This window comes from Rhincodon typus, chromosome 19, assembly GCF_021869965.1.
Source record: "Rhincodon typus isolate 14 chromosome 19, sRhiTyp1.1, whole genome shotgun sequence".
In the NCBI taxonomy this organism is placed as follows: Eukaryota; Metazoa; Chordata; class Chondrichthyes; order Orectolobiformes; family Rhincodontidae; genus Rhincodon; species Rhincodon typus.
Window position 1 is genome coordinate 32,121,357 of NC_063350.1, and position 19,822 is coordinate 32,141,178.

General features: G+C 38.8%; 1 protein-coding gene across 1 annotated transcript in view; it reads left to right on the plus strand.

Moving 5' to 3' along the window:
* Nucleotides 1–1,733: 1,733 nt before the first annotated feature.
* The window catches only part of gdap1l1 (ganglioside induced differentiation associated protein 1-like 1), a 44,842-nt gene continuing 26,753 nt past the window's right edge, over nucleotides 1,734–19,822 (plus strand). Inside the window, exons 1-2 of the mRNA XM_020527455.2 lie at nucleotides 1,734–1,934; nucleotides 14,367–14,559. Of these exons, the coding sequence (XP_020383044.1) occupies nucleotides 1,734–1,934; nucleotides 14,367–14,559 (394 nt within the window). The remainder of the gene's footprint in view (nucleotides 1,935–14,366; nucleotides 14,560–19,822) is intronic.

Genomic DNA, 19,822 nt, shown 5'->3' on the forward strand with positions numbered 1-19,822 from the left:
TTTTTGTCCGTTACTTAAGGCTAGAGATAATAAAAAGAGTTTACCAATTTGTTAGCTAGTTTACTTACACTCAAATAATTAATATGCACTTATTATAAGTTATTTATATATGCCCAAAAGGTTTGAGACAAATGAATCATCTTGATTGGTCTGATACTGAAGTAGGTAAGAAAGGGGCACCCCAAGCAGATAAATAGCAAGAAATATTCAGAGATTCAGATAACCTTTAATAAATCTGAAGGAGTGTTCAGAAGATTAAAATTTTAAGTGCTGAAAGAATTAGTTTTGTAAGTTCTGAAGGATGTGTTAAAAGTATTACTTGGATGCTCAAGAAGCTTCTGACTGAGGTGAACATTTAAAATGTGCTGTTTGTTATAAAACAGATCCATTTATCTGGGCACAGAGAAATAAAATTTGGAATTAGCCAAAGTTCCAAAAGTAAGATGAAATATGCATGGTTATATCATCAGAAAGAAAGACAGACAACTTTTTAAGAGGAAACAGAAAACTGTGCGAGTAATTTTCAATTTTGGTGGCATGTAAAATGGACACTAACAAACACTCCTAAATTTTCCAATGGTCATCATTTTACAAAGCCAAAGTTAAAAGTTTCCCTCCAAAATTGTAAATAGAGAATCTATTTATCTAAAACTAACTTAGGCTTTCCAGAGGAAGACAGGATAGGCAACTTTAGTGCAACACACTCAGAAATTTATAGTTCTCAGTGATCAAGGAATGTTATTCAATTTGCAAGCTCAGAAATATGCTAAATCAAGATCTAGTTTTATGCAAAGACACTTGTTTTAAACTTACAGTGTCCTTATATACTTGATTCCAATTTTACCCTTCGCTGAAGTCAACAGTAGGAGTCAATGCATCGAAATCAGAGAACATTAGCTTCTTTTTTCCTTCAATGACTGTAATCAATCCTAATTTGACCATATTACTGGTCAAGTAGTTATCAGCTAAAGTAACAAAGACCAAGGATCAAATTGGAGACCTTCCTGAATGGTATCGCTCAATACAATTCCAGACAATATAGTTACTTACTAAATCATCTGGTTTATGGTCTTCAGCCTTCTCTCAACTTCAGAATATTTTCAGATCAGGTAACAATTTCTAAAATGTGGATGCCTGTATTCTGTGATCATCAGGTCAATATTCCAGATGCAGAAAAACTGTATCATCTAAGTCATCTTGGACCAACTGCTGGTTTTTATTTGATAAATGGACATCTTAAATAACATAAAAAGTCATCATCCCAGAATATACAAATCCATAATAAAGCTATACATATAATTTGTAACTATTATTAAAGGGCACAATAACTGCTATAGGTTGAACTACTGCAACTAGCATGTATTTCAGAACCGTGGGATGTTTTCACCTGACTCAACCTTTCATTTCTAAGATATAACCACGTGTGCATGCAATTTGGTTCAATCCTGCCAGACTTCACAAAACAATTGAATGCCCCAATCTATAATATATAATTCGACCAGACCATTATGATAGGTGTACTCTGTACATTGTTAAAAGTCATCACTCTCGAACACCTTGCAACCCCATCTAGTATATATATATAAAACACACGCGCACATATCCATATCTAATACATATTAAAATGATGTGACAGGTTGGAGGTTGCCGGGTCTCTTCCTGTTTCTGGTTCTGGTGCTGATGCTGAGGTTGATGCTTTCCCCCTTCGATTCTCGCCCTTTTTTCTCTCTGTCATGGCGGCTCAGAATTCTCCAGCTTCAAACTGCAGCTGGTGGCCGATCTCAACAACAGAAAACGATGGAAAGATCAACGAGGGCGACCAAAGTAGCACCCCAGCCACAGAACAGGTGGGATTGTTCTCGGATAAAAACGAAAAAGACAGCAGCGACAGCACCGTCTTGTATCATTGGACTCAGTCGTTCAGCTCTCAGAAGGTAAACACTGCAATTCGCTGTAGGTGACCAGAGTGCATAAAATTACACAACAATGGGGAATTCAAATAACTCTCCGTTCCTGTTATGCGATTTTTAAGGTTTTATTATTGCAGTATGAACTTTTTTGTGTATTAAAGCCACCGGAAATTTGCTAGATTTTTGTACTGAATGCTTCCAGTGGTGTGCCCTTCTTACGATCTCTAGATTTCGTCAGGTACTTTGTCTCGATTTGTTGCACGAATGGGATTTTTTAAAATTCTGGACAACGAGATCCGGAGTGAATTTTACCTGAGGAATGCCATTTAATTGTGGAAGTAAATACCGCAGCAACGCCCACAATGTCTCAAAACCATAGAATAATGTGGCGAACACACGGGAGACATTGTGTACTGCCATAGTGTTGCATAATCAGACATATGTTTATGAATTAATAAAACGATTTGTTTGTGGCATCTGTTGTGCAACATACGGGTGAAAGTATCTGTGAAAAGAACCAGTTAATAGAAAGACTTTACTCGCAATAAAAGGTAGGAAGGATCTCCTTTATGCTACTCTCCTGGTTTGGATGAGTGATATCCTTGGGAGCAGGTTGATTCTGAATGTCATTCTATTATTTGACATAAAGTGCAGAAATGGCAAACCCCTTGCCGTGTTCACATCTGTTGTTTAGGAAGCGGGTGAGGGGTTTCTACTTCCTCCTGGTGTTTATTGGTTAACACAAGCATATTCGAATACGTCTTCTATAGTATTTTGACGTGAAATGGCATGGTACCCTAGACACTGGTACAGGATGCAGGAAACAACAGCAGCTCATGCACATCAGAGCTATAATAATATCTAAGACGTTCAAATCAAGAATAGTTTCTGATCGGTAATCGTCTCATAAGGCTTAAGAGAACTTGCGTTTTCTTTTGAATGCAATAACAAATACGAGTAAAGGAGAATCTGTCGGGTGAACCGAAACCAACTTTGGTTCAGTATCGCCAATCAAAAATTACCTTGAGGTTCCAACTACAACATTGATTAACATGCTTTGTCTTGTGCGGGATTTCAAAGAACGTGATGGTGCAAACAAGTAGACCGTATGCCATTTTCTTTTTTTAAAATAACAACAGGAATTGGCCATTTTGCTTTTACATAGGATTAAACAATGAGTTAGTACAATCTTATATTTAGATATTGAACAGAAATGTTAAGCTTTATGAGGTCACCTGATCCCTTTGATTGGATTTCTATTTTGAAATTCACCGCAAAGCATTTCTAGGTACAGTGTTTTATCGCGTTTTGCAATGCATTTAAGTTGTGTTCTGCAAGATAGAACATAGAACAGTATAGCACAGGTGCAGGCCTTCTGGCCCACCATGTCTGTGCCTACAAATTTGGCAAAATATGCAAAGAAAAATGTTGTTCTAGGGTTGTGATGACTTTCAACCAATTGTGTTGAAGTTCCAAGCTGTTAAGAACCTCTGACATAATATATAAACATATCCTCTGCACCTAAAATTGCTTAAAACTATATTGTTTTACCAGTACAGATTAGGTTCCTGTAATATTGTACCAATGCAGAACAATTTCATTTTCTTATATCACATCTACATATTCACCAAAATTTTCTTTAGAAGTCTTATCCCTGCAATTACTTAATCCTCATTCTTGACCTGATTTTTAATAAATTAAACCACTAAACACTTGTCACAAAACCAACTTGAAATTATATATATGTATTCCTCAACATAAATAGAGTACTGTAGTCTACATGTAGCAGAAACCTTAAAAAACGTATACTAAATAATTGGTCAAAACTGTAGAATAAATTGTTTCTTCAACATAAGACTTTTTAAAACTTTTTGTGTTTGTTGCATTTATAAAACTACAACATATACATGAATATTTACAATTTACAATTATTCTTTAGTTTGATTTGTCAAATACCCACCAACAAATATTATGTAAGTTGATTTTCTACACATATATGTACATGTTACTAATTTTCAAAGTTGATCTATCCCTTTCTTGGTACCATGTTACCATGAGCAGTCCTGCATGATAAAGACTGTAACATGCAGTCCAGTGCTATATGAATTATTGAATGACTGTATGGCTCAACAGTGAAATCCAAGTTTGTGTAAAGCTAACACCATTTAAAGCTAGCCTCTACTACCAAAAGCCAGATCTGTGCTTCTTAAAGGAAAGATGCATTCTGGCTGAAGCAGGGAGTTGAAAATGGTTAAAGAAGAATTGAAGAGCAGAAAGAACTGAAACAAATGGGGCAACAAGCCAAAGTGTATGCACCGAGGTTCTGAGATGTCACATTGGAGCCCTTGGTTCAGGAGCTTCACAGGAGAAGACAGATCTTGTAGCGGGAGCTAGGAAACTATTCAAACAAATACTGAGGAGGTAATTGAAGCAAGTAGTCAGTGCAACCAATGCCAAAAGTCTAGACCGCAGTGAGTGTCTTTCTGAAAAATGTTTAATGACCTTACATGAATGGTCAAAGTTTGTAGAATGCATCTTTGCGTGCCATTTCCTGTCATTTGCATCATAATGAAACATATTAATGCATTGCAGACTCTTAATTAGTACAATATCTGTTGTCCATCATTCATTTCTCATAATCATGACCTTAACCTACCTCACATACATTACACTGTTAGAATTCACATACTGACATCTCAGAGATAGCAAACACAGCTATTCAACAGTAGCAGGCACGACAAACGCACTGCACCACACTCACTGACAAACGTCACTGTCTGTTTTAGGACAAGGTGGCCCCTAATAAACAGCAGCAGCAGCTAATTGGAATGTACAGGCACAGCTACATATGCTTACTTTCATAGAGGAATTAATGCAGGCTATTAGAGGAATAGCTACTGCTGAGGCATTTGCAAGTGACAGAGTTGAAACCACCAAGAATGCCAAAGATGTCTAATCCACCATTTCAAATTCTACTTCACTTTCAGCCCACAATCTATTGTAATTTGTGATCTGCAGATGGTGCAACTATGAATCACTTGATTTGCACAACCACCATCTCCCCTCCATCACTTTCCATCACCCCTTCCCCATCTTTTATTGCAGCTAAAAATGCAAAAATATTTATATTACCAGGTTATTTTCACAGATACTTGTCTGCTGGTTAGATTGACTAACTATCCAAATGCCTTTCTGCATTCAGATAAACAAGAACTGCAATCTGGTCAGGCACTGGTGCAGGCGGCTGAAGTTCTTGAGGACCAACGAACTAATGAAGAAGAAACACTGTCATTTAATCACATGCTCACAGCCATCAACTCTTGATACTGGCACTGCTCACACTTTGGAGGATAGCTTAGTTGTGAAACCTGTACACAATGTGTCACTGAGCATGAGTGAACTGGAGCCAGGAAATGATAGTGTTGGAAGTTGCTCCCCTGAGATCAAGATCCAATAAGATGGCATGTACAATGAAATTCTTGGTGCATTGGCACGTCTATGAAAACACATGATAAGGTCAAGGGAGGTCGTCTTATGACATAATGATATAACATTCCCAGCTCAGCCTCTGACTCAAAAGCTTTGAGTTTGAGTCCCATCCCAGGACTTGATCGTAATGATGATATATTCATATTGTGGCCAGACAGGTTGCTTATTAATCTGTGATTTCTTCCAACACATCCCATAGGCAGGCAATAAGAACAGGAGAGATTTCTGGTCAACCGTCTGATGGAAAGAAGATTGGAGCTGCTACCATCACTATCCATAGCTCCAGACTAAAACATATAAAAATGCACATTGCCACAGCAACCCAGACTGCCAGAGTGAATTGTAACATCACCACTGCCAAGAAGCATACAGTAGGCTGGCTTCACCTTGGCACAAGACTTTGCACAGAGCTTGCTTCTCAAGTATGCAGTGTATAATTCCAAATATCTAGTGTGCAAGTGGTGGGCAACTCCATGCAAGCACTTGCTAACCAAATAATGAATACCCAGCCTGATGACTGATACCACAAACTCTGTTGTAGCATAATCAGAGCTGCCCACTGTGCTGCAGTGGAGGTTCAGACTGAGATCTTTACCATATAAGCCCAGCTTGGTGCCATGCCAACTCAGACTGCTGCCATCATGATGTGGATACTCACTTTCACAGAGGTTTTCAGAGTGTCACAGCAATCCAGCAATCAAATCTCCAAGAGTACTAAAATAATTGTAACACCACTCTAATGGAGTAGCAGTGGCACAGTAAACTGTGAACATTCTGTCCTATATCAAGAGGACATATGTGCTTTCACCACTGCTACTCCACCACTTAGAGCCCTTTCTGTTGCCTATCCTGCAAGCAACCCACTGCAAACTGCTAAGTCCTTGCTGAGGTGATACAATCTGAAACCAGGCCTTCTTGGGTGCTGTATGAGGTTGTCAAGCAAGACTTTCTGAAGTTTCCCCCAGTGAATGTCACCAGCCTCCCTCAGTGTTGAATGCACAAGGAGGACCCTATGATTGACAAAGGTATCCACACAATGGGAAACAAGGAGTTATGTACCGTGACTAGTTGAGTATTATATGGAATGTAGGATGTTTTGTTAGACAAGGTTCCATTATATTAGTTATTTTGTGGAGGCTTTTATTTCGGGATTGTGAATATTGTTGTGTTTCTCCATTCCAGAGGGATGATGAGATATTGAATATGCTGGCTGCCTCCTCCCTTCCTGTTCCCAAAGTGCCACTATAAACCGTAGTGCCCAGGGTTATGTTGTCATGATAGCCAGATTGCAACAGGATGCAACAAACTAGCATGGATTGTGACACTCACTGGCATATTCTAGAGGATGCCTCATGAATAACCAAGGCAATGGAAGCATTGATCCAAAATCCCAGTAGTCTGCTCAATGACATTCTTCTGTGGCAACATGGTTTCTTGTTGGAATGTTAACAGTGTGTAGTTGAATCATGGAAGGGAATTATTTAACATTTGTCACCTAGTAACTACCCATGGACTGTTGTAATCGTTTAAACATTGTTAGAACATTAATGCAGCATCATCAACAATGTACTGACTTTGGTCACACAGTAACTGCACACTGAATGAGGGGTGCACATTCAGTATGTGTCAGCATTGAGATAGGGTATTCTTAAAGTGATGTGCATGCTGTTTGATGGCAACTCTGCATCACTGGAAAGTCTGTTAACCTGGAAAAGTCGCATCCGTAGTGCTCCTGCGCTCCAAACAGAAAACAGTGAAGACCTCTCAACATACAGAGCCTCTATCAACAATAAAAGGCATATTAGGAGATGTTAACAATATGACCTATTCCAGCCTGGAAGGTTCTGATCACACATTTAGGGCCACAGTCACCTTCATCAGCACTGTAGGATTATCTTTTTCCGGCTCTGAAATCGCAGGACTGATTCAAAGTGATGGCAGAGTTCTTTGGCCACTTCCTTGGTGAATCACAGATAATGAACTCACTGCTCTTGGCTTTCGTAAAGGTTGGAGGATTGTTTTCAGAAGAACCTGGACTTTTTCTGAGGCCATTTTACTGCTAAGCTGGTATTGTAATGCCCAAAACACAAATGTTATAGAGACACATTTAATGATCCATCCAGGAATGGAAAATGTCAGCAGGCCCTAAAGCCTGTGCCTTTTTACATATCAACACCATTTACTTCTTCACATGTTTCTTACTCCCTTCTCTTTTGTGTACTATTACCGTAAGTAGTGGGCCTCTGTTTTAGGGAAAAGCACTGTAGGTTCAAAAACAGTTTTGGAATGTATCAAATCTGAATTTAACATAAAAACATTAAATTTTCACAAACAGTTTTGGAAATGTATCAAATCTGAATTTAACGTAAAAACATTAAATTTCTAATATTTCTCTGCTCACTGTAAAAGGTTAAAAAGGTAAAAACAATGTATTGGCTTTAGAATGTACACTAATTGCACTCGTGATTTTTTTCAAAGAGTTTCTTCTATGTAAATACATCCACAGCTCAGCATATCTTAAATTATGAACAGTACTTGCAGATTTTGTGTGTTGTACATCACTGACTGTTCACTGTTTCACTGAAAATTCTTTTCTCCTGACTACGGTACATTGTATTTTACAAGAGCAATGATCTAGTTCATTTTAAAATTCTGCTACTGATGCATAAAACAATGAAAAATGATGTGGTCTTCCAGAGATTGGAATAAGCTTCTCATCCGAATGAATTAGGAGCAAGAGGAGGCCACTCAGCCCCTTCAAGTCTGCTCCAATAGTCATGTAAATCATGGTTGACTTGATTTTAACCTCAATTCCACAACCTTCATACTTCTCTTGCTTATCAAGAATCCATCTACCTTCACCTTAAAAATAATATAAGATTCTGCCTCCACCACCTTTGGAGGAAGAGAATTGTGAGAAAAAGAAGCCTCCTTTGTTTTAAATGGATAACCCCTAATTATTAAACAAGAATCTCTCCTTTTAGATTTTCACAAAACTCGAAAATCCTTTCTATATCTATTCTACCCTTATCCCATGAGTGAACAATAAAATAACTCCACCCATTCCAGTTATTATTCTAGAAACCTTCTCTGAACTGCCTCCAGCATGTTTTCATGACTGGAGAATGGCTAATGTTGTGCCTTTGTTTAAAAAAAGCTGTAAGGAGAAGTGTGGGAACTATAGACCTGTGAGTCTGACTTCAGTAGTGGGTAGGTTTTTGGAGGGGATTCTGAAAGATAGGATTTATATGTATTTGGAGAGGCAAGGAATGATTAGGGATAGTCAGCATGGTTTTGTGAGAGGGAAATCGTGTCTGACAAACATGATTGAGTTTCTTGAGGAAGTAACCAAAAGAATTGATCAGGGCAGAGCAGTAGATATTGTTTACTTGGACTTTATGAAGCCTTTGACAAAGTTCCACATGGTAAACTATTTAGTAAAGTTAGATCACATGGGATCTAGTGTGAGCTTGCCAATTGGATACAAATTGGTTTAACGGCTGGAAACAAAGAGTGATAGTGGAAGGTTGTTTTTCGGACTGGAGGCCTGTGACCGGCAGTGTGCCGCAGGGATCGGTGCTGGGTCCACATTTGTTTGTCGTTTACATAAATGACTTAGATGAGAATATAGAAAGCATGATTAGTAACTTTGCAATGACACCAAAATTGGTAGTACAGTGGACAGTGAAGGTTATCTGAGATTACAAACAGATCTTGATCAATTGGGTCAATGGGCTGAAGAGTGGCAGATGGAGTTTAATTTGGATAAATGTGAGGTATTGCATTTTTGTGAAACAAACAAGAACAGGACTTATACAATTAAAAGTAAGACCTTGTGTGGTGTTGTAGAACAGAGAGACCTAGTTGTTCACATACATAATTATTTGACGTTTGTGTCACATATAGATAGGGTGGTTAAAAAGGCATTTAACACACTTGCCTTTGAGTATAGGAGTTGGGACACTATGTTGAAGTTGTACAAGACATTGTTGAGGCTTCTTCTGGAGGACTGTGTCCAGTTCTGGTCACCTTATTACAGGAAGGATATTATTAAGCTGGAGAGGGTTCAGAAGGGATTTACCAGGATGTTGCCACGAATGGAGGTGAATATGCCGGTACTTTTTTCACTGGAGCTTAGGATGTTGAGGGGTGACCTTAAAAAGGTTTATAAAGTCATGAAGGGTATAGATAAGGTGAATCTTTTCCCAGGGTTGGGGGGATTTCAAGACTAGGGGGCATATATTTAAGGTGAGAGAAGAAAGACTTAAAAAAGACATGAGGGGCAATTTTTTTACACAGAGAGTAGTTCATGTGTGGAATGAACTTCCAGAGGAAGTTGTGGATGTGGGTACAGTTACAGTGTTTGGAAGACATTTAGATAATTGCATGAATAAGACATGTTTGGAGGGATGTGGGCCACGTGCAGACAGGTGGGACTAGTTTAGTTTGGAATTATGATCAGCATGGACTGGTTGGACTGAAGGGTCTGTTTCCATGCTGTATGACTGTCTGACTGTGTCCTTGCATATGTAAGGTGACCGATACTATAATTAGTATCCCAGATGTGGTCTTGCTAATGCCCTGAATAACTGAAGCACTACCTGCTTACTTTTGTACTCAGTTCTCCCTGCAATAAACAATAACATTCTATTTGCTTTCCTAGTTACTTAATGTGCCTACATTCTAACCTTTTGTGACTATGCAAATTGACACCCAAATCCCATTCTAACTTGAAGCTCTGATATCTCTCATGTTTAGATAACATGATTCTCTTTCAGTTTTCCTGCCAAAATGAATCATTTGATGCTTTCATTTTTTAATTTAGATTTTCATGAGTTTGTACTGCGTGTAAAGACATCTCCAGTATTTGTTCCAAATAAGTGTGTGAAGAAAGGTCAAAGTTTTATCTTTTATCTTTACCGCATCTTTATGTCCTCATTTTAACTGATCTTTTTATTGCATTTGTTTCCTTCTTGAGTGTCTATGAAAATCCTCTGATGTGATTGACTGCTTGGAAAGCCTGATTATATCACTCTCACTCTGTGCTGGGACATCCCCAGTAGAGAACACAGCAATCAGATGCAGTAATCACTACAATGTGATAGAGGTGAAATTCTTGCTTCGAGAGATTTCACACTTTTTCGGCAAGTCTAAGTTTGCCACTGGCAACAAAACTCCAGGCCATTATGTTTTGAAAGGTTTTAAGCAAACCTCTCAGCTCTGGGCCAATGTTCTGGATAACTATCTGGTTAATAAAAGGATAGGAGAATTTGGAATCTAGTACTCCAAATGGCACAATGCTTACTGTGCTCCTGCTCTGGAGGATGGGATAGCCAACCAATATTGGATAGTTGGAGAGATAGAAATTCCAAATTTAAATTTTGAACCATTTTCCTTCAGCAGAATAAATAGGTAGAATAAGATATATAACGTGACTATTCTATATGGCTTGTGAAAATATCAGATTTGATGGAACAAATAATTTTGCCCCTTTTTTGAGATTCATGAATAAATTTAATTGTGTTCAAATGATCAGTTTGTTCCCAAATTTTTAAAAAAGTACTTTTGGATATAAATGTAATGTTTTCAGACCTGAAGTATATATTTGCAGGTCCAGTTAATCAGTCTAATAACATCATAACAGAGAAATCACAGATAAGAAAATACTATTTGTCCCATTAAAGCAAATTCCTTTAATCCAGTATTGCTCCTACCACAGAATCTAACACATTTTAAACATATCTAACTTTATTATCTCTTGTACCCTGTCTGACAGATAATTCTAATTATATGAGTAAAAGGCTCTTCTCACTGCCTGTTAAATTCATTCATCATTAACTTGTATCTCACGCTCTTTGGAAACATTCTTCTTGTTTACTCTGAAGTGATAGTCTGGGTTTTCCTATACTGCTTTATGGTATATATAATGCTATGAGTTCCCTTGCTTCATCAACTCAGTTTTAGTTTTTGATTTTTACACTTGGAGTTAAATTTCTTGCTTTTCACTGCACCTTTATTCCAATGCTTGCATATTTGTTGGCAACACAACAACCAGAACTCAGAGGAAATACAGTGAAGTTACAATAATACTGTATATTTTGTCTTAATTAAAATGAATTGAATTCAGATTCTCTCAAAAATGGCAGCATAAGAAAATACTTACCTAGCATATTTCATGTAAACTGGATGTTCCAAGGCCTTAATAGCTAATGAAGTATCTTTGACAATATAGGACAGAATTTAATGCCTCCCTGGTGGCTAGTTGTGAAGTGTGGAGAAGCAGTCCATCAGTGTGAGGCTGTGGGTTGGGAATCCTGTCACCTTCCTCCCTCTGCCCAGTTATGTCCAGGATGCGAAAGCTCTGGGCCAACACAGATTTTAATGCAGCTCCCATTTTAGGCTCCTTTACAACCTTAGCTTGGAATTGACCAAAGCATGCATTATACATGGTACAATTAGTCTTCTCAATTCTTGAGAAATCCAGTGAAATTAACATTAAAGCAAGTAAGGAAGCCTTCAGCCAAAAATGTAAGTAATCTTTCCTGAATGTAGGGTCATAAGGAGCTGGAGTAACCTATGTAATTCTATGAATCTCAAACAATCTGAAAACTTACAGGATGTAGCATTGTGGCCACTAGTGATAATGAATGATAAGAAATTTCTATTTACAGAGTAGCATAAGCCAGCATTTTTATTCTTAGGATTTAGTTTGAAAACTTAAGAGTATTGTAAAAGTAATGTTGATGTAAGTTATGTCAGTAAAAACTTTCCTGTGAAGGACACACCAATGAGATAAAGAGTATAATTTAAAAATAACCAATCAGAACTTCTCAGTTTAATTAGGTGCACCTATCACTTCTTATCATCTCCTATAAGAATTGTCTCACACTAATGGATGTTGGTAATGATGATGACAAATTAAAATGTGTAAAATTGTTTCTCAGCTGTCACCTGCAAAATTTAGACCTATGCATATATCCCAACTTGAATTATTCATTGTACTGTGCAAACAATTAAGAAATTATTTTTGAAAACAGTAATTTTTATTTAATCACCAACATTGGAAGGATTTAAGAATGAAAACCATTCCCATGGAATTCTAGAAATTAAATCAAATTTCCAAGGCCAGCAGATTTTCCAAAACACTATACAGCCAGAAAAAGTACTTTGGAAGTGTGGTGACTGTTGAAATGTAGGACGCATGGCAGACAATTTCCACATAGCAAGTTCTCAGAAACAGCAGCTTGATAATGATCAGAAAATATTTTTGTGAAACAAAAACAGAACTTGCTGGCAAAACTTAGCAGGTCTAGCAGCATCTGTGGGAAGAAGGCAGTGTTCACGTTTTGAGTCTGGTGACTCTTCATTCCTGATTCCCTTAATTCCTGGTAGGAAGAGATAGAAGTTTCTTTTTAGAACATGGAACAAGGTAGAGAATGAAGTGGGATTGGGAGGCAGAATAGCTCTCGCCGGCGTGAGGCAGTGCTGATGGAGAGAGAGGTCGAGAATGTGCGTACAGCGCTGCATAACAGTGAGTGTGGATCTCAGGATGTGACAAGTACATCTGTCTGAGGATTGTTATGCATCACAGAGGTACCTGTGATCCTGGCTGGATTCGAAACACAAAGGATGAAACTTCAGTTGGAATCCACGTGGGGTGAATCTGAGCTGGAGGTGGTCACTGAGGAATGAGATGTGGCTCTGGAAGTGGATTTGGGCAAAGATTTCATAAAATACTAGAACAGAAAATTAAATGATGGAAAGCAAGAACAATGGTCAGAACGGAAAGTGCGTTGGAGCAGAGGGAAACTTCTTAATAATGGAGATTCCTAGGAGAGATGTGGCCATGATTTAAACATGTCAAGGCTGGTGACTCTTCGTCAGGACTCTTCATCAGTCCTGTTGAAGAATCACTGGATTCAAAATGTTAACTCTGCTTTCTCCCCACAGATGCTGCCAGACCTGCTGAGTTTCATCAGCAATTTCTGTTTTTGTTTCAGATCTCCAACATCCACAGTTCTTTGTTTTATTGTAATATTTCTGTGATATTGATTGAGAGATGAATATTGACCACAAAGGATACTGGGGTAAAGTCCTCACTTCAAAATAGTGTCATAGGGATTTTTGACTAGCTACAAGGTCATATAGGGTCTCAGTTTAACATTTCAACTGAAAGACAGACAACAGTGCCACAGTCTCTAGAATGCAACAGTGAAGAACAGAGAAGGCATTTAACAAGAAGCTGAGTGTGCAGTTAAAAGAGACAGAAAGCTTAACATTGTGTTACTGCAGGGATTGTGATTTGAACAACTTTACTCCTGTCAATCAGTTTTACTAGAGCTGCCCAAACCATTTAATGAGATTTATTAAAGGAGTCTCTGGGGCATCTGTGCAATCAAGACTGTTATGAAGCTTTCTATGAAGATTCAGCAGGAGTATGCCGTTTAGATGACCACCATCTCCAGAAACCTTGGATAGAATACAGCTGCCAGTGAACACGACTTGAGGGTTAAATTGATTGAGTGGAAAAGTGAGAGATCTAATTATAATAACCAAGTTAGAGAACTTTGAATTTGCACGTGGTATCACATTTATGCAGAGTGTGATGTGAGTGCTTTAACTTGTGTAAGGTATATCTTTGTTTTGTGAAACTTGCCTTTTTATGTGAAGCATCCCTGTTAATTCGTGTTTAATTTGCATTGGTTCTGATTGATGTTGAAGTAAAAGTTACAAGAAGTGAATTCTTTTTTAATTTGGAGGTCATTTGGTAAATTTGGTCATTTGGTTTATGTTTCCCAACAGGGATTATAGTACAAATATGTCTTTAAAAAAATTTCAGTCTTGGCAGTGTTTTTTTAAAGCAAATATGCAAACCAATATGCTTCCTTCCCCAAATCATTATTTCAGGACTGATTTACAGATTTCATGTCACGGTCATGTAATATGAAAAGTGTCCCTTTGTTTCAGGTTCGTTTACTGATTGCAGAGAAAGGTGTGCAATGTGATGAACGAGATGTTAGTTTACCATTAACTGAACACAAGGAACCATGGTTTATGCGACTGAACCTAGGTGAAGAAGTGCCAGTACTGATCCATGGGGACAATATCATCAGTGATTACGACCAAATTATTGATTATCTAGAGAAGGTCTTTGTGGGAGGTAAAGCTTTACCGTATCAAATATTTACAGAACAAAGTATGATGTTTTTCTTCAGAATATTGTTAATATGAAACGTGCATGAGAAATTATTGTTTAACTTTCCTATTGGAAGCAATGAGAGAGTTCATCTTTTGTTGACAAGATTTTTTTTTATCTTTCAACCCAAATATTAACACCAGTGATGCTTGATTAGTTGTTCAAAAATAAAACAATATTTATTTTAAATCATATATCACCAAAAGCGGACAGGAATTTGTAAATTGATGGAAGCTAAATAAGAACAAATTTTATTTCATGTCTGTGTTCTACAAGGATTCCACAAGCCTATTAAGGCCAGTGTTAAGGGAAAGTAGACAAGCAGGTTATTGTTAATAATAACTTGAGCATTTATTCAAAATGTGCTTCCTTTGACAAAGTTAGTTGCATGCAGTTCAGTGATAAGGATTTTACAAATGAGTGGCAGCTAATTCTGTAGCCACAACTTGTATTTGTCTAAAATGGAAACTGTTACCCACCATGTTTTAATCAATGACAACAAAAATAACCACCTGCAATTACCTGTCATATAAAGAAGGTCTGAAGTTACATCCCAAAGGAATAAGAAAATCATGATTGCTATGGCAAAAGAGGTGAACAAAAACTTGATTGAAGAGTTGGGTACTTTTTGTTATTCTTTCACGGGATGTGGGCATCGCTGTTTAGGCCAGCATTAACCTTAAATGCCTTTGAGAAGGAAATAGTGGCTACCTTCCTGAACCACCTCATTCTTAGAATGCAGAGATAGTCATTACACTGTTAGAAAGGGAATTTCTGGATTTTGAATGAGCAACAATAAAGGAATGGCAATAAAGTTCCATGTCAAGTGGTGCATAAGCTTGAGGGGAACTTGCAAGTTACAGTGTTCCCATACAGTTGCTGCTCTTATCCCTCTAGGTGGTAGAGGTCATGAGTTTAGAAAATGCTGTCAAAGGAGCCTTGCTAAGTTGCTGCAGTGCATCTTGTAGATGGTACACAACTCTGTCATTGTGCATCAGGGTGAGGAGAATGAATGTTGAAGGCGGCCTAGAGGGGGTGTTAGTCAAGTGGACTGCTCTGTCCTGAAGCTGCACTTAATCAGGCAAATGGAGAGCTTCACACTCCTGACTTGTGCCTTGCAAGTGATGGACAGGTTTTGGGGAGTCAGGGATTGAGTTACTCGCTGCAGAATTTCTAGTCACGGACCTGCTATTGTAGCCACAGTTTTTATGTGCCAGTCCAAATAGTCTGGTCAATGGTAACTAATTCAGTGATGGTAGGGCCTTTGGATATCAAGCCGTGATGGTTAGGTTATCTTCTATTGGAGCTGATCATTGCCAGGCACTTGTGTGGTGCAAATGTTACTTGGTGCTTATCAATCAAAGCCGAGAAGTCGTCCATATCTTGCTGCATATGGACGCAGGCTGCTTCAATATCTAAGGTGTCATAAATGGTGGCAAACATCTACACTTCTGAGCACATAATGGAGGGAAGGTCATCGATGAAGCAGCTGAAGATGGTTGTGCCTAGAAATTACCCTGAGGAACTCCTGCAGAGATGACCTGGGTCTGAGGTAATTGACTCCAAAATCCACAACCAAATTCCTTTGTACTAATATGACTCCAGCCAGTGGAGAACCTTGCCCCGATTCCCATTGACAGCAGTTTTGCTAGGGCTCCTTGAAGCCATACTTATGCTACTTTGATGTCATGGGCAGTCACTGTCACCTCCACTTCTGGAGATTAGATCTTTTGTCCATGTTTTGACCAAGGTGCAAGGACGTCAAGAGTCAAATGGCCCTGCTGGAAAGTAAATGTAACATCAGTGAGCAAGTTATTCCTTTGTGAGCACTGTCGATAACCCTTTCCATTGCTTTACTGATGATCGAGAGTAGACTAATGGGGTGGTAATTGGCTGGGTTGTATTTGTCCTGCTTTTTGTGTACAGGATATACCTAGGCAATTTTCCACATTGTCAGGAAGAAGCCAATGTTGTAACTGTGCTGCAACTTGGCTGAGAACGACCTGGATTAGTAAGGGCCCATAGACATCGTGGCATCTGGTGTCTTCGATTGTTTCTTGATATCATGTGCACTGAAATGAAGCTTTGGCATCAGGAGGAGGCCAAAAGGGATGACTTGGCACTTCTGGCTGAATTTGGATGCAAATAATTTGGCACTGATGTTTTGGACTTTCCATTTTTGAACTCCACCTCCTGTTAATTGTTTAATTGTTCACCATCAGTTACCACTTGATGTGGCAAGGCACATATAGTTTAGATCTGGGTTTAGATTTGATCTGTTGACTGTGAGATTGCTTAGCCCTGTCTATTTTATGCTATTTTTCTTATTTAGCATGCAAGTGGTCCAGTGGTTTACATTTACCAGGTTGGTATCACATTTTTAGGTATGTCTGACACTGCTCCTGGCAAGCCCTCAAAATGGAATAGAGGTGAAGAGAAAGGTAGAGCACTGGAGGGGTTTAGGAAAGAAATTCCAGAGCATAGGACTAGATAGATGTTCTATTTGTCATACCGCTAATGTAGTTGAAAAGGGTTTCCTTAGGGGCACAGTTTGGTTTGCTATTTCCATGAATCCTGAAAACAGTCATAATTATTTTGACAATTATGTCTTTGAGTACACAGTGGTACCCTTCTGTGCAGTATACATTTTTTTCCAGACATGCAGACTACTTTAAAGCATCTGGGAGCCAAATTTTGTAGCCTTTGTATAATGCTGACAGATGAATTAACATGCTCATAAAAATAGGCAAAGACCTTTCTCCAACAATCATTGTCTTTCCCAGATGTTTTGTATGCTGATTAGAGACTGAAATATCCACCCCACTCTAAACAAGGTTATTAATGTAGAAAAGTTATAGCCACACTGGAAGTTCCCACATGTCAGCTGGTGAACATCTTGGCCTCTTTACAAGATCTCAAGAGATAATTGTTAATTTTTTCCATTGGGGTCAACCCAATAACCTTTCAACAGAGATTACTCATTTCCAATATTTACATAGGATTTTGCACATTGTCCGCTGCCTGTTCCTTTCCCACGTGCCAATTTTTAGTCACTTGATTCGGATACTCTAGTTCAGTGGTTTTCACCAATTTTTAGAAATGGAAAAACAAGCTCAAATGTATTTGCTTAATAAAACAAAAACATAAGTATATGTTCTTCCGATTATTGTGGAATATTCAATCATTCAGAATTATGTATTTATTTGTTAACAGAAAATATGAAGTTTAATTTTCAGACTTCACACAGCTGATAGTGCACGTCACTTGGGACCTAATAATTTGAGCATGATTTTTCAACCATTTGAATTAATGGCCAGCACTGAGGTGTCAACTGACCAGCTCAATAGGGGGCAGCCCTCAGTCTGAACCAGAAGCTCCAGGTTCAAGTGTCCAGAATTTGTTAGCCACAGAAGGAGCAATCATGATGTGGCTCAAATTAGTTAGTTTGTCAGTTTGTTAATCTTTCCAAAACTTCCCCACTATTCCCAAATGGAAAAAGTTGTGCTTGAAGATATCAAACAAATAAACATAATAATGGCAATGTGAAACACAAATTTCTGATATTTGCTCATCATTATGAGGCTCCTTATGGTGTGCAGGCATAAATTATACAAAGAGTGCTAAAGGTCAAAGTGGAATTTAATATTTTATTAAATCACCAGTACACTTTCATGAATCACTTTCAGATTTGAAAACTGTTAAACCTTTGGGCTTTAATTGTGATCATCATTAGGGGATCTACCACTTATAATGCATTATTAAACAAAGGGCAACTTTATCACCTTTAAGTGGATTATGGAATGCAACTCTGTCACCACCACCACCCCACCACCCCACCCCACCCCCCCAGTGGTTTATACCTTATTTTTGGACGTCCAGGTATACAAATAGGACTAAAAAGAGCTGAACCAGCTTGGACACTGCAGCACTTCACAGTTCAGCTTCTCATCATTTCTATAATTCAAGCCTGTACCACTAGGTGACTTGACCTCCTGAAGATCTATACTGAAGGATTTTTTTCACTATTATATTTGCATCCTTGAAAACTAGATATCAGTAGTCAGGGAAGACAACTCTAATATAAATATGAAAGACCATCCAATACATGGATGGTTTCACAAAATAAACTGAAAAATTGATTTAAAATGAACATAATTCTTTCATTGAAAATAGTCACCCTTTGATGTCTGAGTTTTTAAAAATATTCAACACACAATTGTTCATTGAATGGCTACAGAATTCAACATACATTTGTCCGATATAATAAAGTTAATATTTCAAAATAAGAACCTGGAATATATCAAAGACTAAACTATCTTTCAGGTAAATTATTTAAACACACCTTTACTTCCTATCATCTGCTGACATCATTGTTTCATAAGAGTGGATATTGTGGATTAGAATATTGCCAAGGATAAGGCATAGAAGGTTTTTTTTACACTAGAGATAGGAAAACTAAAAGAAGACCAAATAGAGATCTAGAAGGGCTTTGCTTGTGACAAAACAGATAACTTCCAACCCTCAGTTTTCTCTCTCAATTTCTGGCCTCACCTCCCCTACTATCGGACCTGTTCTCTCAACCCTGGTCCTTCTCCAGCTTATGACCCCTAGACCCAGACCTATCCACCTCGATCCTTGAACCAGGAGGGGTACCTGGACCTAAATACAACTGTAATCCCAGACCACTGGTCATTATCCAACTTAATCTCAGACTTATCATCAACATTCAGTGTAGCCGCTCCAACATTCCTGCATAGCGATCGGCATTGGTACATCGGAGCGGGCGGCAAGTCCAGAGAATCGAGCCTTCGTGCCCCAGAACACCATGAGCAGCGAGCCGTGCAGCAGTGCGTGGACTGCGAGCCGCAGAGCAGCGCAGGGAAGAGCCCCGGAGCATGGCGCGGGCAGCAAGCGTGAGCAATAATAGGCGAGAGAAGGCGGCCCGAGGTGATTGGGAGAAGGCGGCCTGAGGCGAGTGGGAGAAGGCATCCTGAGGTGAGTGGGAGAAGGCATCCTGAGGCGAGTGGGAGAAAGCATCCTGAGGCGAGTGGGAGAAGGCGGCCCGAGTCGAGTGGGAGAAGGCATCCTGAGGCGAGTGGGAGAAGGCATCCTGAGGCAAGTGGGAGAAGGCAGCCCGAGGCGAGTGGGAGAAGACGTCCTGACGTGAGTGGGGAAAGGCAGCCTGAGGCGAGTGGGAGAAGGCATCCTGACGTGAGTGGGGAAAGGC